Here is a 16,257-nt window from a genome sequence, read left to right on the forward strand (position 1 = left end):
ACCCTGCAATGGCAGAGCACCGGCACACATTGAACTGTAGTGACACCACTGTAACTGGATGGTTTGGATCCAGCGTTGTACAGCTTTATGAAGGGTTTGAATTATAATAATGGAGTATATCTTTAACAAATAGGAATTGATCACACATTCATACGGTGAGTGTTGCCTTGTTGTTGTGTTTATGTTATGGTCCGTTGCTTCGTTCTTATCTAGCCTTGGATTCAAGACTATCATAGATGTATTTTATGGAGTCTGACTTTTGCTTTCAAATCGAACGCAAAAGTCAGACTCGATATTAAATGCATATATGATAGTCTTATCTAAGACTAAGTTGTCATGAACACCGATGCAGCTCGCGAAAGGTCGCATAGTGATCGCACCATGTCACGTAGCAGGCTACTGTAATATCAATTATTTATATTCATTAGTCTATCTACTACATTTGCTCTGAAGCAATGAAAGGAATTTACGAAGATAGATAGCCTATTAGGGCATCATTCATGTAGCCATGGATCACACGTACGACGGTCGTCTGTCACGATCGTATCATGGATGAACTTCAACATAGTTTTTGCCTTTTCTCCATTTACGGCCCGTACATATACATAAACGTTCAGATATCAAATATAAAGTGCCTACCTCATGGCCACGGATGTTATAATTATGTAAGGGTCCTCAGAAATACCCGTATCTTCCGTATAGTTCAATAAAAAGCATTTTAATCCGATCGGTGGCCATTTTCTCATAGAGTTATAATGTATCAGAGTGCAATACACCTCCCAACCGATAGGTTCGCGTAGTTGAAAGCATACGGCGAAAATACGGAAAATCCAGCTAGCAAATCATGCGAGAAATCTGGTTTGACGAGGTCTCAGAAAATGGCCAGCGATCGGATTAAAATGCTTTTTATAGAACAATACGGAAGATACGGGTACTGAGGGCCCGTACATAATTGTAACATCCATGGCCATGAGGTAAGCACTTTATATTTGAAATGTGAACGTTTATGTAGAGAATGGAGAAATGGAGAAAGTGCAAACACCAGGTTGAAGTTCCATCCATGACACACGGTCGTGACAGACGGAACATGGCTAGTCATAATAAACATCACTGCAGCTCGCAAAAGGTCGCATAGAGATCGGCTGTAGGAAAACATAACCATGTAATGTAGGTAGGCTGTACTGTAATAGCAATTATTTTCATTAGAATAGTCTTATGTATCTGGACTAGCCTTAGATCAAGACTCTCGTCGTAGATGTATTTGTATCGATTTGGACATTTTATTATATCTACGAGAGTAGCGACCAGTCACCCCCCCCAGTTTGCCCTGGAATGTCACTATTAAAGCCGTATTTCTCCAAACATTTACAATTGCAAAATATAAGGTGCTTTCCCCAAATGTTAACTAGGTGTCCGGAATATTTGTGCAATGTATTAGTTCCTATTTTTCAATGAAGAAGTGTTTTAATCCCGTCTGTGGCCGAACGCCATTCCCTCCCCCCTCGTTTACCTCCTGTTTACGTTGAGTGTAATTCCGGTTTAGACCGGATGCGCCCCAGCACTATCGCCCATTGGGAATTTCCGACAGAATCGGCCACAGACGGGATTAAATTAAACACTGAAATGTTTGGAAAATTGTAAATAATTTTGATGATTTTTTTAAACAAAAATCTTCTCTTCTGGGGCTCCCTGGCAAATCATGAAAAGGTTCGAAAAACACTGGTAAAACTAAATAAAGCAAATGTAAACTATTAGATATCTAGGATGCACGGTCAAATAGCCCAATAGCCTGTTGGGAGCATAGCTTATTGCAACAATTACATAATGGTAGGCCTGTTTTAGTTATTTATTTATTTTGCAAATTGAAGCTTAATTATTGTGTTGGTTATCAATTGATGTGTTAATAGTCCAAGGCATTGATAAACAGTTGTCTGTCTTTGCTTGCTTAATTTAACCGTGTGTCATTATTATTTAGTTTAAGAGTAAACTCTCTCTGGGGAGAGAGGAGTGCTTTGAATTGTGACTTGGGCTGTCATGAACAGCCTGTGCCACTATGTGCCACTCTGTGCCATGCAGCCATCTCTCATGTCATGTCTTCCTTTGGGAGTAGAGTAGTTAAACTCAAACCATTAATCCCCCTACTGTGATGATCATTTATAGGAGCATTTCACCTATTTTCAATCTTATCTTCATATAATGGTCCTCAATGCTCATAAGATTTATTACTACTACTAACTATTTATGTCTACTCGCTCTGTGTCTCATTGGTGGAATGTGGATTGTTCAGGGACCTGCCTATACCAATGACATTATTGATGGGGATTTTCAGCCAATAGAAACTACGGCCTTTCTCTTCCTGGAAAATTAGAATACTGAATTATAAGCCATTTGCATCAATAAAAGTAAAATAAAAAATAAAATAAAAATAATTGGTTCTGGTTCCGGTTCCTCACTATTGTATCCTGACCCCAGTTTTCCCAACATGATATACAGTATGTGCTTTGTCTCCAGCCTGCTGATATCTGTAGAGTAGCTCTGTTGCCGTGGTGACCCTCTCAACATCATCAACATCATGACCAAAGAGGAGGACATCCCTGACTGGGTGGGAGCCCACGAGTTCTACGATAAATACGAACCCAAGGAGATCCTGGGAAGGTGCGTTAAAAAATCCTCACATCACAGGACACATGTGGGGACCCCCAGGGGTCCTTAGGGGTGGGGTTCCAGGGGGTCCGCAGCAAAATGAGTTAATATAGCATCAAAATTTAGTTTAACCACTTTCACGCTATCTTGTTCTCTGGCTATTTAAACATTTATTTTAAAATAGCCGATCTGCAAGCTCACAACGCTTGCAGATCTACTATTTTTGAAATGTTTTTAAACATTTAGAAATATTGTGAAAGATCTGAAATATTTTTGGAAAATTGTACACAGATCTTCTCTTATGGGGTTCCTTGACATGAAGCTGTTTGAGAACAACATACATAAAGTACAGACCCAACACATATCTACAGTAGCATTCACGTTCAATATTCAAGGGGCTTATTTGTCACTCACTCATACAGGTACAAACAGTGAAATGTTGGTATGACATGTTCCAAAAGACTGTGTGTGCAACAACAACATTATGATATGTTATAGAAATATTAATAATAATAATATTCCATTCAGGTGAAGTTTTAGATCATTTATTAGGAAGATTTCAGCAGAGCAAACAGCATACACAGATCCGCGTGACCAACCACCCCTCGGGGCACAAGCCTCCTGAACCTCATCTAACACAGTTCTTTATAGTCCACATTGTACCAAATATGCTATTCTAAATAGTCATATAAGGTATGTACTAATTATAAGAGAGACACAAACATAGCTACGCACATACAAATAGCAATGACCATTCCGCTCAGCTGTTAGATTGACAGCTGTAGCTGAGTTAGAATTAGCACATTCATATGAAGAGTGGTTGACTAAAGACCCCTGCTGTGAGTTTAAACCTCCTTGGTTCAGATAAAGTTAGACAGTACAGAAATGATAGAAGAACAGGTTGGCATTCTAAAATATCCATTACAGATATAATAACAATGGTAATTGTTATTATATAATAATATAATATATAATAATGGTAATACTAGATGTAATACAAAAAAATAAAATAAATAAAATAACAAAAAATAAATAAATGTACAGTTAAAAACACTTTAGGCGCAATGGAGAATACTGCAGAATATGGGGGGGAATTTGGTATCTGGTTAATAGAATGTGCAGTAATAAGGTATACACATTCATAAATACATTTAGTATGTGTATTAGTGCAATTAAAAAGTGTGAGCAAAAACTACAAGGGATTGGGGTTTTATTTTCATTTTTTAGTCTTGTCCTTGTTCAGCGCTCGGATAGATTCAGGCACAGAAACTCTTGTTGAGCCTTGAGTCCCAGGGATTTGAGACACAAGATAACAAGATAACCATTTAAACATACTTCAAACAGAAGTGTCCTGGCTATTAGTTCCAGACAGTTGTAAAGGCTGCTCATTGTAATTCTCCACCATTTGCCTGCAGAGGGCGGTGCTGTTATGTAAATCCAAGCGGCCAGGAGTCAGTGTGAGTAAGCCTGCTTGGGACAAAAGCTTTAGTGTGGACGGCCGTCCCTGATTGGCCAGCCTGTTGATGTATTATGTAATTTCACACACAAGTTCCCACACTGAGGTCAAGAGGTTACTGGATGAGGCCATTTTGTTCCCCTGCTATAGTGTTCCTCACCGGGCCCCATGGGGCCCCACACAACCCCACTGAAACCCCCACCGACTGTGGGAGAAAACTAGCCTGGTTCCAGACGAATCTGCCATTGCAAAATTGCATTGCACTTCAGCCCTCGGCAGATTAGCAGTGTTTATTGTCTGGCCACGCGAGGCTAGGAGAAAACACCCTGTTCACTGGTCCTTCACATAATGCATGAAAAACATCAGGCACAAACCATGTATATCTCCATGTATTACTGCCCTATTTTATTCTTTATCATATGACAGTGGTGCGTAAAAGTAGCGAGAATAGACCGCTATTTTCGTAATTTTTGAAACATTTGGAATCATTTGTGGAAAGTTTCACCTGTATGACATGGCCAAAATAGGGACGCCAGATTGAAAGTGGTTACGTCGATCTGTGGGTTTTATAATTATTTAACACCAATCAAAACTGCAAAAAGTTCCTATTCTCCAACAGCATAATGTAATTTACCTTGTTTTGCCATGTGTCACCTAGAAGTTGTTATCATAATGGTGATAGTCATTAATGTTAGCCTGATTATTAGACTGAAGCTGCGTGGAGCTTCAGTCTGAAATTGGCTCCAGTGTCGGGGATTAGAAATTCCCTAAACCAATCCTAAGGGATCCCCACGCCCACCTCCGCCTCTCATTGGCGCATTTTGTACCGGAGAAGTCTTAGGTTCACAATTACAACTCCAGACCAAGAGGCAGTCCACTCAGAGAGTGGGCGGGGTCTATGGTATGGAACCAGGCTACATTAATGTAGCACTGCTACGATATTACGAGAACAATTTATAAACTGGCTCTTGGTATTAACTCTTGGGGTTATACAAGTTTTAAGCTCAATTCTCATTTTGTCAGATATGGGTTTTGGATTGTACAATTGTTCGGAGTGAAACGTGCACAGCTTTCCTTTGTGTCCAGCTGTTAAAACACCAGCTTCTGAGGTAAACCAACTAGAGCCCGACAGATGCCAGAATTTTGAGTCTGATGCCAATCCCAATTTTGGAGAGTCCTAGAGTAGTCCACCGAATACCCATTTTGACCCAGATTTTGTTGGAAAGTGCAATATTTTCTAAATCAATTTGAAAAACTTAGGTTTGATAAAAGTTTCTATTTTTAAAACATTTAACTAGAATTGACTTTATCTAAATATTTAAGCCCTTTTAAAAATTATTTACAAAATCGCTGATTTAAGAGCTTGTAGATCGGCTATTTAATTTTTGAAGAATTTTGAAACCAGAATACCTTTGAGCATTTTCAAGAATGACATGCCCCAAATATATGGACGGAAAGGTTCAAAGTGGTTAAAACAATTGGGGACACATCGGCTGCATAATTGCAGATACCGATGTCATTGAAAAAGTCAAATAATGACTGATATATCGGCCAGACCGATATATGGGTCGGGCTCTAAAGCCAACTAACAAGTGTGAAATGAGAGGACTGATGATTTTTTAAGAGGTTTTTGTGTCCTGTAACCACAGGGGAGTGAGCAGCGTGGTGCGTCGCTGTGTAGACAAACGGAGCTCAACGGAGTATGCGGTGAAAGTCATTGACATCACCCCGTCAGACAAGATGACCAGCCAGGAGATGGAGGAGATCAGGGAGGCTACGGTGAAGGAGATCGACATCCTCAAGAAAGTCTGTGGACAGGAAAACATAAGTAAGCAGCACACACTCGCAGAAACCCATAACTACTACATCAGTGGTTCTCAAACTTTTTCATGTCAAGGACCCCCAAAATTATAGGTATTTAGGACCCCCAGCTAAAATATTTTGTTCCAGGGACCCCCAGAAGCAAAGATTTGAGTTACAAATGTTGCTTAATAATATATATATATTCAATGGTTTGCACAAATTTTCACGATTAAAACAAAAATAGCAGATCTACAAGCTCATATCTGCTACTATTTTTGAATAGCCAAAGGGGAACTGTGTGGCTCCAGTGGATCAAGGACTTCATGTGGCAAGCCTATGACGTCAGTCATTCCCGATGTCAGTCATTTATGACATACAGTATATATATGACTCCAATTTTGGCCAAGGTTTCAGCACTACCTGATTCCAATAGAGCACCGAAGTCCTGACGTCACTGCCAGTAGAGGGCGCTTTCCGCAGGTTCATGGCTTTACTTTTTGTATTGATATCCTCATTGGGGAATCTTAGATCGCTTCATATAAGAACTGTGTTCCAAAAATAAACACACCACCCTGGCGTTTTTACTCATATGGATATGAAGCATCGACTGAATGTGTAAATGTACACATTTACACAAGAGTAACACAATATAAACACTACAAACGAGTCAAACAACCCAAAGACTACATTTCCCATGAACGCGGCTGCTGTGGGCACAGTGATTTCAGACCCGGAAGTAGTAGTTCTTAAGACTTTTAAGGCAGAATTAATTCCATTTTCGCCAGAAACAGGCTGTATCAAATATGAACTAGAAAGTACTGTTCCTGAAGAAACAGTGTGGGATCGCTAAGAATGTTGATGGTATTGAGTATTGATAGTGTTAGTAGTGTTAAAGGTTTGAAAGGTTTGAAAGGTTTGAAAGGTTCTAAAGGTTTGAAAGGTTCTAAAGGTTCTAAAGGTTCTAAAGGTTCTAAAGGTTCTAAAGGTTCTAAAGGTTCTAAAGGTTCTAAAGGTTCTAAAGGTTTGAAAGGTTTGAAAGGTCTGAAAGGTCTGAAAGGTTTGAAAGGTTCTAAAGGTTCAAAAGGTTTGAAAGGTTCTAAAGGTTTTAGAGGTATACGGTTCTAAAGGTTTGTCGGTGTTGAATAGTGTAAAATGTAGTTTTTTAGGGTAAAACTGTGGTTGCTAGGGTCTGATAGCAGGTTGCTAGGTTCTAATAGGTGGTTGCTAGGGTCTAATTGGTGGTTGCTAGGGTAAAACAGGTGGTTGCTAGGGTTAAACAGGTGGTTGCTAGGGTCTAATAAGCGGTTGCTAGGGTCCAATAGGGGGTTGCTAAGGTCTAATATGCAGTCGATATGGTCTAATATGCTGTTACTATGCAAAAACAGGTGGTTGCTAGGGTAAAACGGTGGTTGCTAGGGTCTCATCGGTAGTTGCTAGGGTATGATAGGTGGTTGCTATGGTCTATTATGGTGTTGCTAGGGTCTAATAAGCAGTTGCTAGGCTCCACTGTAGCTAAATAGGATTTCCCCATTGAAATGAATGGGATTTTTTTTAGCAGTAAAAAGTGAAATATCTCTAAAAGTACAAATTATTTCAAAAATTCAAATGGTAGCCGACATGTCCTGAGTAGGCCGAACGTTGAAGAGTTGGAACGGAATTTGTAGCTAAAAGTATGAAGGACTAGTTAGGTGCCAAAAAACGGGCGGAATAAATAATAAATAGTGGCAATAACATTAGTGTGATCGCTTTAGCGATCCCACAATGAATATCATAAACGATGCAGAGCCACCCCCCTGACAAAAACGCCAGGGTGGTGTGTTTATGTTTGGAACACAGTTCTTATATGACGTGATCTAAGATTCCCAAATGGGGATTTCAACACAAAAAATAAAGCCACGATCCCGTGGAACAGCGCCCTCTAGTGGCAGTGACGTCAGACTTCGGTGCTCTATTGGCTTCCATTATAAAATGAAAGTTAAATGTAAAAGAATAATGATGATAATAATAAAACACAATGAAAGAAATGCACAGCAGTACTTCTTTGGCTTACTGGCAGTAAGTGAAAATGTATTGTGCACGCTGTCAGTAGGCCTAGAAAGACCAACTTTATTAAAATGTGTGTTTCTTTTTTTAATTAAATATTTACCTTTTTTAAAACTTACATTTTATACTGGAAGTCAATGGAGGTCTGATCGTGATGAAACTTTGCCCAAATACGGAGATGACTGACTTGATAGTCTTGATGTCATGGTAGGTACTGACACCATAGACTGGCCACATGACATCAGAGATCCACAGGGAAGCCATGCCGTTATTAAACCCTGTCTTGTTATAAAAGGAGACTACAGCATTTTCACATAAAAAAGAAGGTTGATTGATTGGCATAATGTCCCACTAACCTGCTGATGAGGTCAGTCAGTCAGTTGTGTATACAACCTAACTGCTCTCTCTGCTGACTTACCCACATAGATAGATCTAATCACGTGCCTTGCATTGTGTCTCCAGTACAGCTCAAAGACTGCTACGAGTCCAAAGCCTTCTTCTTCCTGATTTTTGACCTGTAAGTTTAAACGTTTGAATTAGATAGAGAGCACAGTCTGGGACGCCTTTGTGGTGATCATTGGAACGCTTAACACTTATTTCTCTGGCAGGATGAAGCGGGGAGAGCTTTTCGACTACCTCACTGAGAAAGTTACCCTGAGCGAGAAAGAAACCAGGTCAGTATTTCTTCATCTTGTTATTAGGACTGTGACAAACGTGAGTTGAGATCATCAGGAATATGAACTAACCGTCAGTCTAACCACTTAAAAAGGTATCTCGATTTAAAACACTTCTGTGATCTACTCTGACTTTTGTGTGCACCCCAGTAAGTTACTTGATTCAATATTTAGACATTTGATCAGACACGCCCCACTCCTAACTGTAAGCCCATTGAACTTGGAACTGATGGAACTAAGCCCTTGGACTTCATTGTGTTTTCATCCTTGCTGATGCTACTTGACTGTATCAGGGGAAGTGCTGTTGTGCTCTGTTTATGATATCACCAAATAAAATCAATCATGTTAACTATGTTTAATAGGACAATATCAGTCACCAGAACCAGGGACGTTTTCAATGGAGATTGAAGCTTAATGGGCTTATTATAGGAGAGAGCGTGTCTGATCTAATGAATATCAAATCAAACACAATAAAATAAATCAAAACTAGCTTTAACCCATTAAGCTATAATGACCATGTTTCAGGGCCATCATGAGAGCTCTCCTAGAGGTGGTGAAGTTCCTCCACTAAAGCTCTAATAACCATGTTTCAGGGCCATCATGAGAGCTCTCCTAGAGGTGGTGAAGTTCCTCCACTCCCAGAACATCGTCCACAGAGACCTGAAGCCTGAGAATATCCTGCTGGACGACCACATGAACATCAAACTCACCGACTTCGGCTTCTCCGTGCAGATCGGACCGGAACAGAAGCTCAACGGTCAGTGGTCGCGCACGTTGAAAAACTGTAACACATGTAAATGTACTTGTTCTATGTACCTCTGGCTTTCTCTCTTTTCATGATTACACACGTTTAAGTTCAAAGGTATTTGTATAGTCTTTCTAGAGTTCAAGGACACAAAAGCAAACATCACTGGCTATTTGATACATTAACATTTCTATCGCGAGTTCGCAACTTTAAGTATATGTTGCGTGATTGTAAGTCAGTCAGTCAGTCAGTCAGTCAGACAGACAGACAGACAGACAGACAGACAGACAGACAGACAGACAGACAGACAGACAGACAGACAGACAGACAGACAGACAGACCAAGTGACAGACAAGTACATTATGGACTCCATCCATGCTTTTCCAAACTGAAACAAATTGTCTCTCTGTCGGGTGGAAACCTCCAAATGTTCCAAACTGTTACTTTTCAGGATAAAAATAGTAAAATAGCAAAAGTAACAAGCTCAAAACACGCCGCTTCATGCCACGTTTCGAGCTTGTAGATATTTTGATACTGTATGATCAAGTAGGGCGTTAATTTAAAAAAAAAAGTGAAAATATGGTTTCTGCCTGACAGCAACGATATACTGTAAGTGGAAGTGTGTATGAAACCAGCTCATTACTGTTTATGTTTTTACCCATCTTTTTGTGATGTGTGTGTGTGGTCCATATTGGATCCAGAGGTGTGTGGGACCCCTGGTTACCTGGCTCCTGAGATCATCGAGTGTTCCATGGACGCCAACCATGCAGGATATGACACTGCTGTGGATATGTGAGTGTTTCACAACAAACCTCATTTATCTAAACTGTAAACTGTGTCTAATGAGGTCAATCTGACACATACTGTATGTAGGTCCATACATCTAATAACACGTTCAAAGCTACAATCCATAGGTTTAATGTCCGTTGTTTGCTTCTCCGTATCAATGTCCTAACTACAGCCAAGATGGCAGCTCTAACAGCCATCTAATAACCTACCCGACACCAGGGTCTAAACTTCTCAATGGAAGAATAGGGAGACCACCTCTAACCCACTGTAGATGTTCTAGTTATATTGTATTAACCCATTAAGACCGGGAACACATGTCATTTTAGATTTTTAGCTATAACCTTTATAGCAGATCTACAAGCTCATAGCGCGAGTGCCACGCTATGAGCTTGTAGATACGCAGTAGATACTGCTACGTTTTGAAAAATCTTGAACATATTGTGCAAATCTTTGAATACATATTTTGTTTTGCTTCTGGGGGTCCCTGGAACAAAATATTTTACAAATGTTCGCTTTGCACACATTCACGATTAAAAAAAAATAGCAGATCTACAAGCTCATAGCGCGGCACTCGGTGCTGCGCTATGAGCTTGTACATCTGCTATTTTTGAATAGCCCAAAAAAATCTGAAAATGACACCGATACTTCCCCGGTCTAAATGGGTTAACAAACTCTTTACTCACTAAAATAAGCCCTGGATTGCAGCTTGAAATGCACAACTATACAACTGTACATTTTGAAAATGTCTTCACACCCATTTTAAAACCGTGTGTCCTGTGTTACAGATGGAGTTCAGGGGTGATCATGTACACCCTGCTGGCAGGCTCCCCTCCGTTCTGGCACAGGAAACAGATGCTGATGCTGAGGATGATTCTGGCAGGAAAATATGACTTCTCCTCTCCGGAGTGGGAGGACCGCTCAGATACTGTTAAAGACTTGGTACGGGGGTATGAATATCGTTGTTGTCGGGCAGAAACCTCCATTTTAGTTTTTATTTTTTGTTGTAAATTAAACCCTACTTGATCATACTACAGCGTCACACAAAAGCATCAAAAGTAGCAGATCTGCAAGCACGAAACGCAGCGCTTTTCGAGTTTGTAGATCTGCTACTTTTGCTGTTTTTGAATTTGAAAAGTAACAGTATTGGACATATGAGGTTTCCACCCAACAGAGACGATATCTACTACTACTACTACTACTGTTACTAGCCCCCCTCTCCTGTAGTTAGTTCATGAACGCAATCATTTGATGCCAGAATGTTTAATATGAATCTTATCAGTATTTGATTAAAAAGAAAAACAACGTACTTACATTTTTTCATACTTTAAAGAGCCATACCAGTCTAATTCTGACTTCTAGCCATTAGCAGAGATTGCCTCTGTCTTCAACACGTTATATACACAATTGTATGCAGTTTATACTTTAGTATATCTCAGCCTACATTTTTAAATCTACACAACTTTATAGTTGCTAGGTAGAGATAATTCACCCTTTTGAAATTCACCACATCCTTTTTTTAAATCTCAAATTGCTGTATTACTCTAACACAAGCCATTCAAATTTACACATCGGCCTATGCCTTGAAAATTTGTTAAATGCAAGTGCTGTTTTTTAAACTTAAATTGTATCTCTAAGAGGGCTTTTAACGACGCAGTGAGTTTTAGCTAATGTTGATCAAATATATTGTAATGTCTATTGAATAAAGCGCAAATGTAAACAACCACGATATCTAAAAAACTAAGCAATGTGGGGGGAAATGGTGGAGGTTTATGTAAACTATAATGTGACAGAAGTTGACAATGGTCCTTGAGATGTAGTAACACTGGGATGGTTATTTGAGACATAACAGTGATTTTTGAGAGCAGGAGATGAGATGCTGTGGTTTGGTTTGCTGTGGTTCAGATATCCAGGATGTTGGTGGTGGATCCTAAGCAGAGATTCACGGCCATCGATGCTCTCAACCACCCCTTCTTCTCTCAGTATGTGGTGAATGAAAAACGAAAGTTCAGCCCATACAGAAAGTTCAAGGTAAGATTCAACAAACTAGTTTTTATTTAATGCTATTTAATACTCATTATGCTCGTAAGCATAGAATAAGTCAATAATTTAATAAAACTCAACATATGAATAATAAAGGTTTCTGATTATCTGGGGAGAACTATTGTTATTATTGTTTTTAAGCACATAGAGCAATAATTGTTAATGGTTGTTTTTGATTAACTCAATTGATAACTTCAGTAGCCCAATGTGATCACATGGTAGCTCAAAAAGATGCTTACCCACCCCTGATGTACGTATGACATAATGGCTCAAGCTGTAGACAAGCTGTAGACAAGTGACGTATAGATTTGTTTTAAAATCATGTTAAAACCCCGATCTGTTCTTACTTGTTGCGTCACCAGGTCATCTGCTTGACGGTACTCGCCGTCATGCGCATCTACTGTAACTACCGGCGGGCCAAGCCCGTCACCAAGGAGGTGATGAAGAGCGACCCGTACGCCGTCAAGCCCATCCGCAAGCTGATCGACGCCTGCGCCTTCAAGATCTACGGCCACTGGGTGAAGAAGGGACAGACCCAGAACAGAGCAGCACTTTTCGAGAACACTCCCAAGGCCTTCCTGCTGTCCATTGCTGCCGAGACAGATGAGGCACCCCTCCGCACGTGGTAATACTGTCTGTCGCACAAACGAAGTCCAGAATGGTAATTTCAAACAGTCTGGATTTTCCTGTGTGGGGTAAAGGTTTTGTGGGGGATACAGCACTGTTTTGCTCTAACCCGAGTAAAGCTTAATTTATTCTCTGTAGTACGACAGTGTTGCTTGCCAAAAGGAAGTTATTACAAGCTAACAATGCGTCACATTTCGAGGTGTTGTTAGCTTGTAGATCACTTCCTTTTGGCAAGCGATGCTATCACACGATGGAGTATAAATTACGTTCAAAAGGAAAGAGCTGGTGAAAAAGGGAGTAATCTAGAATTGAGATACAGTCCTGCTATTCCTTTCTTTTGATTTTGTTTACAGACTTGGGCAAAGTAAACTCTTTGCCCGGGCGACTACAGCCCAACAGAATGGTTCAAGTCCAAGGCTGTGTTAAAGTGACTAAAGCTAACAGGACAATACTGTAGGAGAATGGAAAAAGATCTTAAATGTTGCATTATGTCTGTTGTCTAGCATGGGAATTTACTTGTGTTCTGTCTGTACTGTATGAAATACTTAATTCACTAGCAAAAAGCCAAGAATGTTTGTTGTTGATTGATGAAGTTGCAGTTTGGAAAAAACCTATGCATTGATTTAAAGTTAAGAGAGTCCCAAGTTTACTGCATGTCATCTAAGACTTTGTTAGTGTCCACGAAGAACAACAAATATACATTTTGGACGTGATAAACGGTTATCGCACAAATATTGTGCAACCAAAACGTTGTGATTTATGGACACCTGACAATATTGCTGTCAAATTCAGTGGGTGATACATAAAAAATATATAAACCTAATGTCGAGGCATGAGTGCAATGTAGATAGAATGTCAAGGTGTCATTGTTTTGAAACGATTGCATGATGGAACCAAGGGGGAAAAACATATTTTTCTAACATAATGGTAAGCGTGTATCTGAACTGTGAAGCATTGGCTTTGTAGTCAAAGCAATACCTTAAGACACTGTACATCTGTGGATGATTATTATAGCCATGACATCAGGCAGTTAATTAGAAAAAGGCCATAAACCCTACAGTATTAAGTATTTTATGCATTTTTATGACTTCTCAGTTAAGCAGAATGTAATATGATGAACATATTACTTTAATAGTATTGCTCAGAATTGTAATGTACCTGCATACTTGAAACGGTATGGAGTTAAAGATGTGCACTGTGTAGTTACTGTATGTGGACATTATAAATGATTATGGACTGAGTTACACACACCGCTGTAACAGCTTTAAAGGGAGTGAATGTTTTAAAGCTGCAGTCTGTGATTTTCATGTCCTACCCAGGCCAGGATGTGAACGCAGGGTCAAATTTCTACCATTCTTCTAAGACGAAATCCCTGCATGGCCAGGGGAGCTATTGCGGTTATGAGATTCTTCAGGCAGTACTTGTCAACTTGTCAGACCACCTCCAACCACTAGCTATATTGTATTAACATACTCTACCATACAGAATGAATCAATTCAGTACATATAAAATATTCAGTACAATTAGATACAATTGCAGCTTCAAGATGAGTGGTTTTAACGTGTTAAAATGTGTGTTTCAACTGCCACAGTACTCGTGTATTTTATTTATTTATTAAAAAAATTAAAGTCAAGACTCAAGTCACTTTCTTTATAATTTTGTATTTAATAGTATACCTTTCATGTTTACACTGAACTGAACCATAGAGCACATTAAAATCCTTCGTTGTTAATTTAACGCCGAAGCTTGTTCAAATGGGCCCTTAAGGGTCCATTTGGTTCCATTTGTACAAGCTGCGGAGCTAAATTAACACTGTCAATTTTTACTGTGTATCCCAAAACCAGTTAGAGGACTATTTACACACAGAGAGTGAGGCACAATCTTTGTTTCATCCATAACAAAAGCGTTCACAATGTAAACAGTCATTACATACACAGAGAGAGAGAGAGAGTTGGGAGTATCCAGGCAGAAAATGACAAAACCCCAGCGAGAGGAGGCCTGCTGACAATAATATGCATAATTAATGTTGACGTAAATAATCAATGATTTACTTTGTCCTTTGCTCCAGCCGCCATGTCATGTTGCACCGGCTGGCTGCCCCAGTTTCTAGGATCCCAAGTACTGTTGTCATCTGGTAGTCATGGCAACGGTCGCCCACCAACTGCGCTCATCTTCAGTGATGACACGACGCGTGTCTGTCCTGAAGGTTGAAATACTGTAGTAGCTGAAACTAAGACTGAAACTAAAAACGAAACTAAACAAAGAAACTACATAAAAACTAGGCCTATACAAAGCTAAATGAGCAAAAACTGAAACTAACTCAAACATAAAAGAATTGCATGTAAAATCATCTTGGTTTGAGTTTTCATATCAAACTAACTCAAACATAAAATAATTGCATGTAAAATCATCTTGGTTTGAGTTTTCATATCATATCTGTTGTCATGCATTCATTCTTTCATCCTACCCTTTTCAGCTTTCCTCATAAATACCTGAAAAACGCCAAACTAAGACAAAAGCAAAAAAAAATGGCAATTTAGGGATTCCTAAAACTACTTATACACTCATAAAACTAACTAAACTGAAATCAAACACCAAACTGAAAAACTGAATTAAAACTAAAACTAAAGAATATTTCAAAACTAACACATCATCTCCTCCACCAATGGGATGACACATCTAGATGTCCATCCTCTCATCGACAGTCCTGCACGCATCATCTGGTCCACCAATGGGATGTTGCGTTCTGTTGATGGAAGGATGAAAAACAAAAAGAACATCTCGATCATTGTTGTTCAACAAACTCCAAACTAAAATGTCTGAACGTATTGTTCAGTGAAAGGAAATGCAGTATTGGTGCATCTCTATGGTTATGTACAGAGTATGGTCTCTAGAGTGAGTACTAAACACTATGGAATGGAACATTCTTCTAGAGTGAGTACATTTTTACAGATTATGACTGAAAGGTTCTCAGTTCGATGCCCCGGACCGGCAGGAAAAAATCTGGGTGGGGAAGTGGCCACCCAGCACCCCTTGAGCAAGGCACTGAACCCTCAAACTGCTCCAGTGGAGCTGCTCAGTGGCCAACAGTATAAGACTGTGGTTGTACTGGGCAGTTCCCAAAATATTTCACCTAGCAGAGAAGCAAATAATAGATTTTGCATCAAAGCAGAAGAGAACATACCTGCTCAATAACAGAATACAAGGTTAGAAATAAGCACATGGTGAAAAAAGACATTGATAGAAATGTAAACAGCACGTGGTACATTAAGACAGTAAGGTTAAAAGGATAACACAAAAAGGTCCTGGGGACTTGCTTCCATTGTGGACCTATGTATTCAATTCATACACACAGCATAAGACATTGACACAATAATACATGTCATCAACAAATACAAACACTAGCCTATATGTACAAAAGAGATGGGAAATTACAT

General features: G+C 39.5%; 1 protein-coding gene across 3 annotated transcripts; it reads left to right on the forward strand.

Moving 5' to 3' along the window:
* On the forward strand, positions 1-14,443 carry LOC308084909 (phosphorylase b kinase gamma catalytic chain, skeletal muscle/heart isoform-like). 3 transcript variants are annotated; one of them, XM_080427894.1, is made up of 11 exons: positions 1-155; positions 2,512-2,655; positions 5,749-5,927; positions 8,408-8,462; positions 8,554-8,619; positions 9,213-9,376; positions 10,066-10,156; positions 10,939-11,092; positions 12,056-12,181; positions 12,556-12,818; positions 13,174-14,443. In XM_080427894.1, coding segments are annotated over exons 2-11 (1,182 nt in total). In that variant the 5' UTR covers positions 1-155; positions 2,512-2,572; the 3' UTR covers positions 13,175-14,443. The 3 variants fall into 3 exon arrangements, with proteins under 3 accessions (XP_080284020.1, XP_080284018.1, XP_080284019.1); XM_080427892.1 differs by having other exon boundaries at positions 12,556-14,443; XM_080427893.1 differs by lacking the exon at positions 1-155 and adding an exon at positions 849-974 and having other exon boundaries at positions 12,556-14,443.
* The last annotated feature ends 1,814 nt before the right edge of the window (positions 14,444-16,257 follow it).

Source organism: Gymnoscopelus braueri, assembly GCF_963280865.1.
Source record: "Gymnoscopelus braueri genome assembly, chromosome: 5".
NCBI lineage: Eukaryota > Metazoa > Chordata > Actinopteri > Myctophiformes > Myctophidae > Gymnoscopelus > Gymnoscopelus braueri.

Excerpts from the sequence above, each read along its gene's own strand:
- LOC308084909 (XM_080427892.1), top strand. The coding sequence starts at position 2,573 with ATGACCAAAGAGGAGGACATCCCTGACTGGGTGGGAGCCCACGAGTTC. Across the intron at positions 9,377-10,065 it reads ACCGGAACAGAAGCTCAACG|AGGTGTGTGGGACCCCTGGT; the intron begins GTCAGTGGTCGC and ends TATTGGATCCAG. Across the intron at positions 10,157-10,938 it reads TATGACACTGCTGTGGATAT|ATGGAGTTCAGGGGTGATCA; the intron begins GTGAGTGTTTCA and ends CCTGTGTTACAG.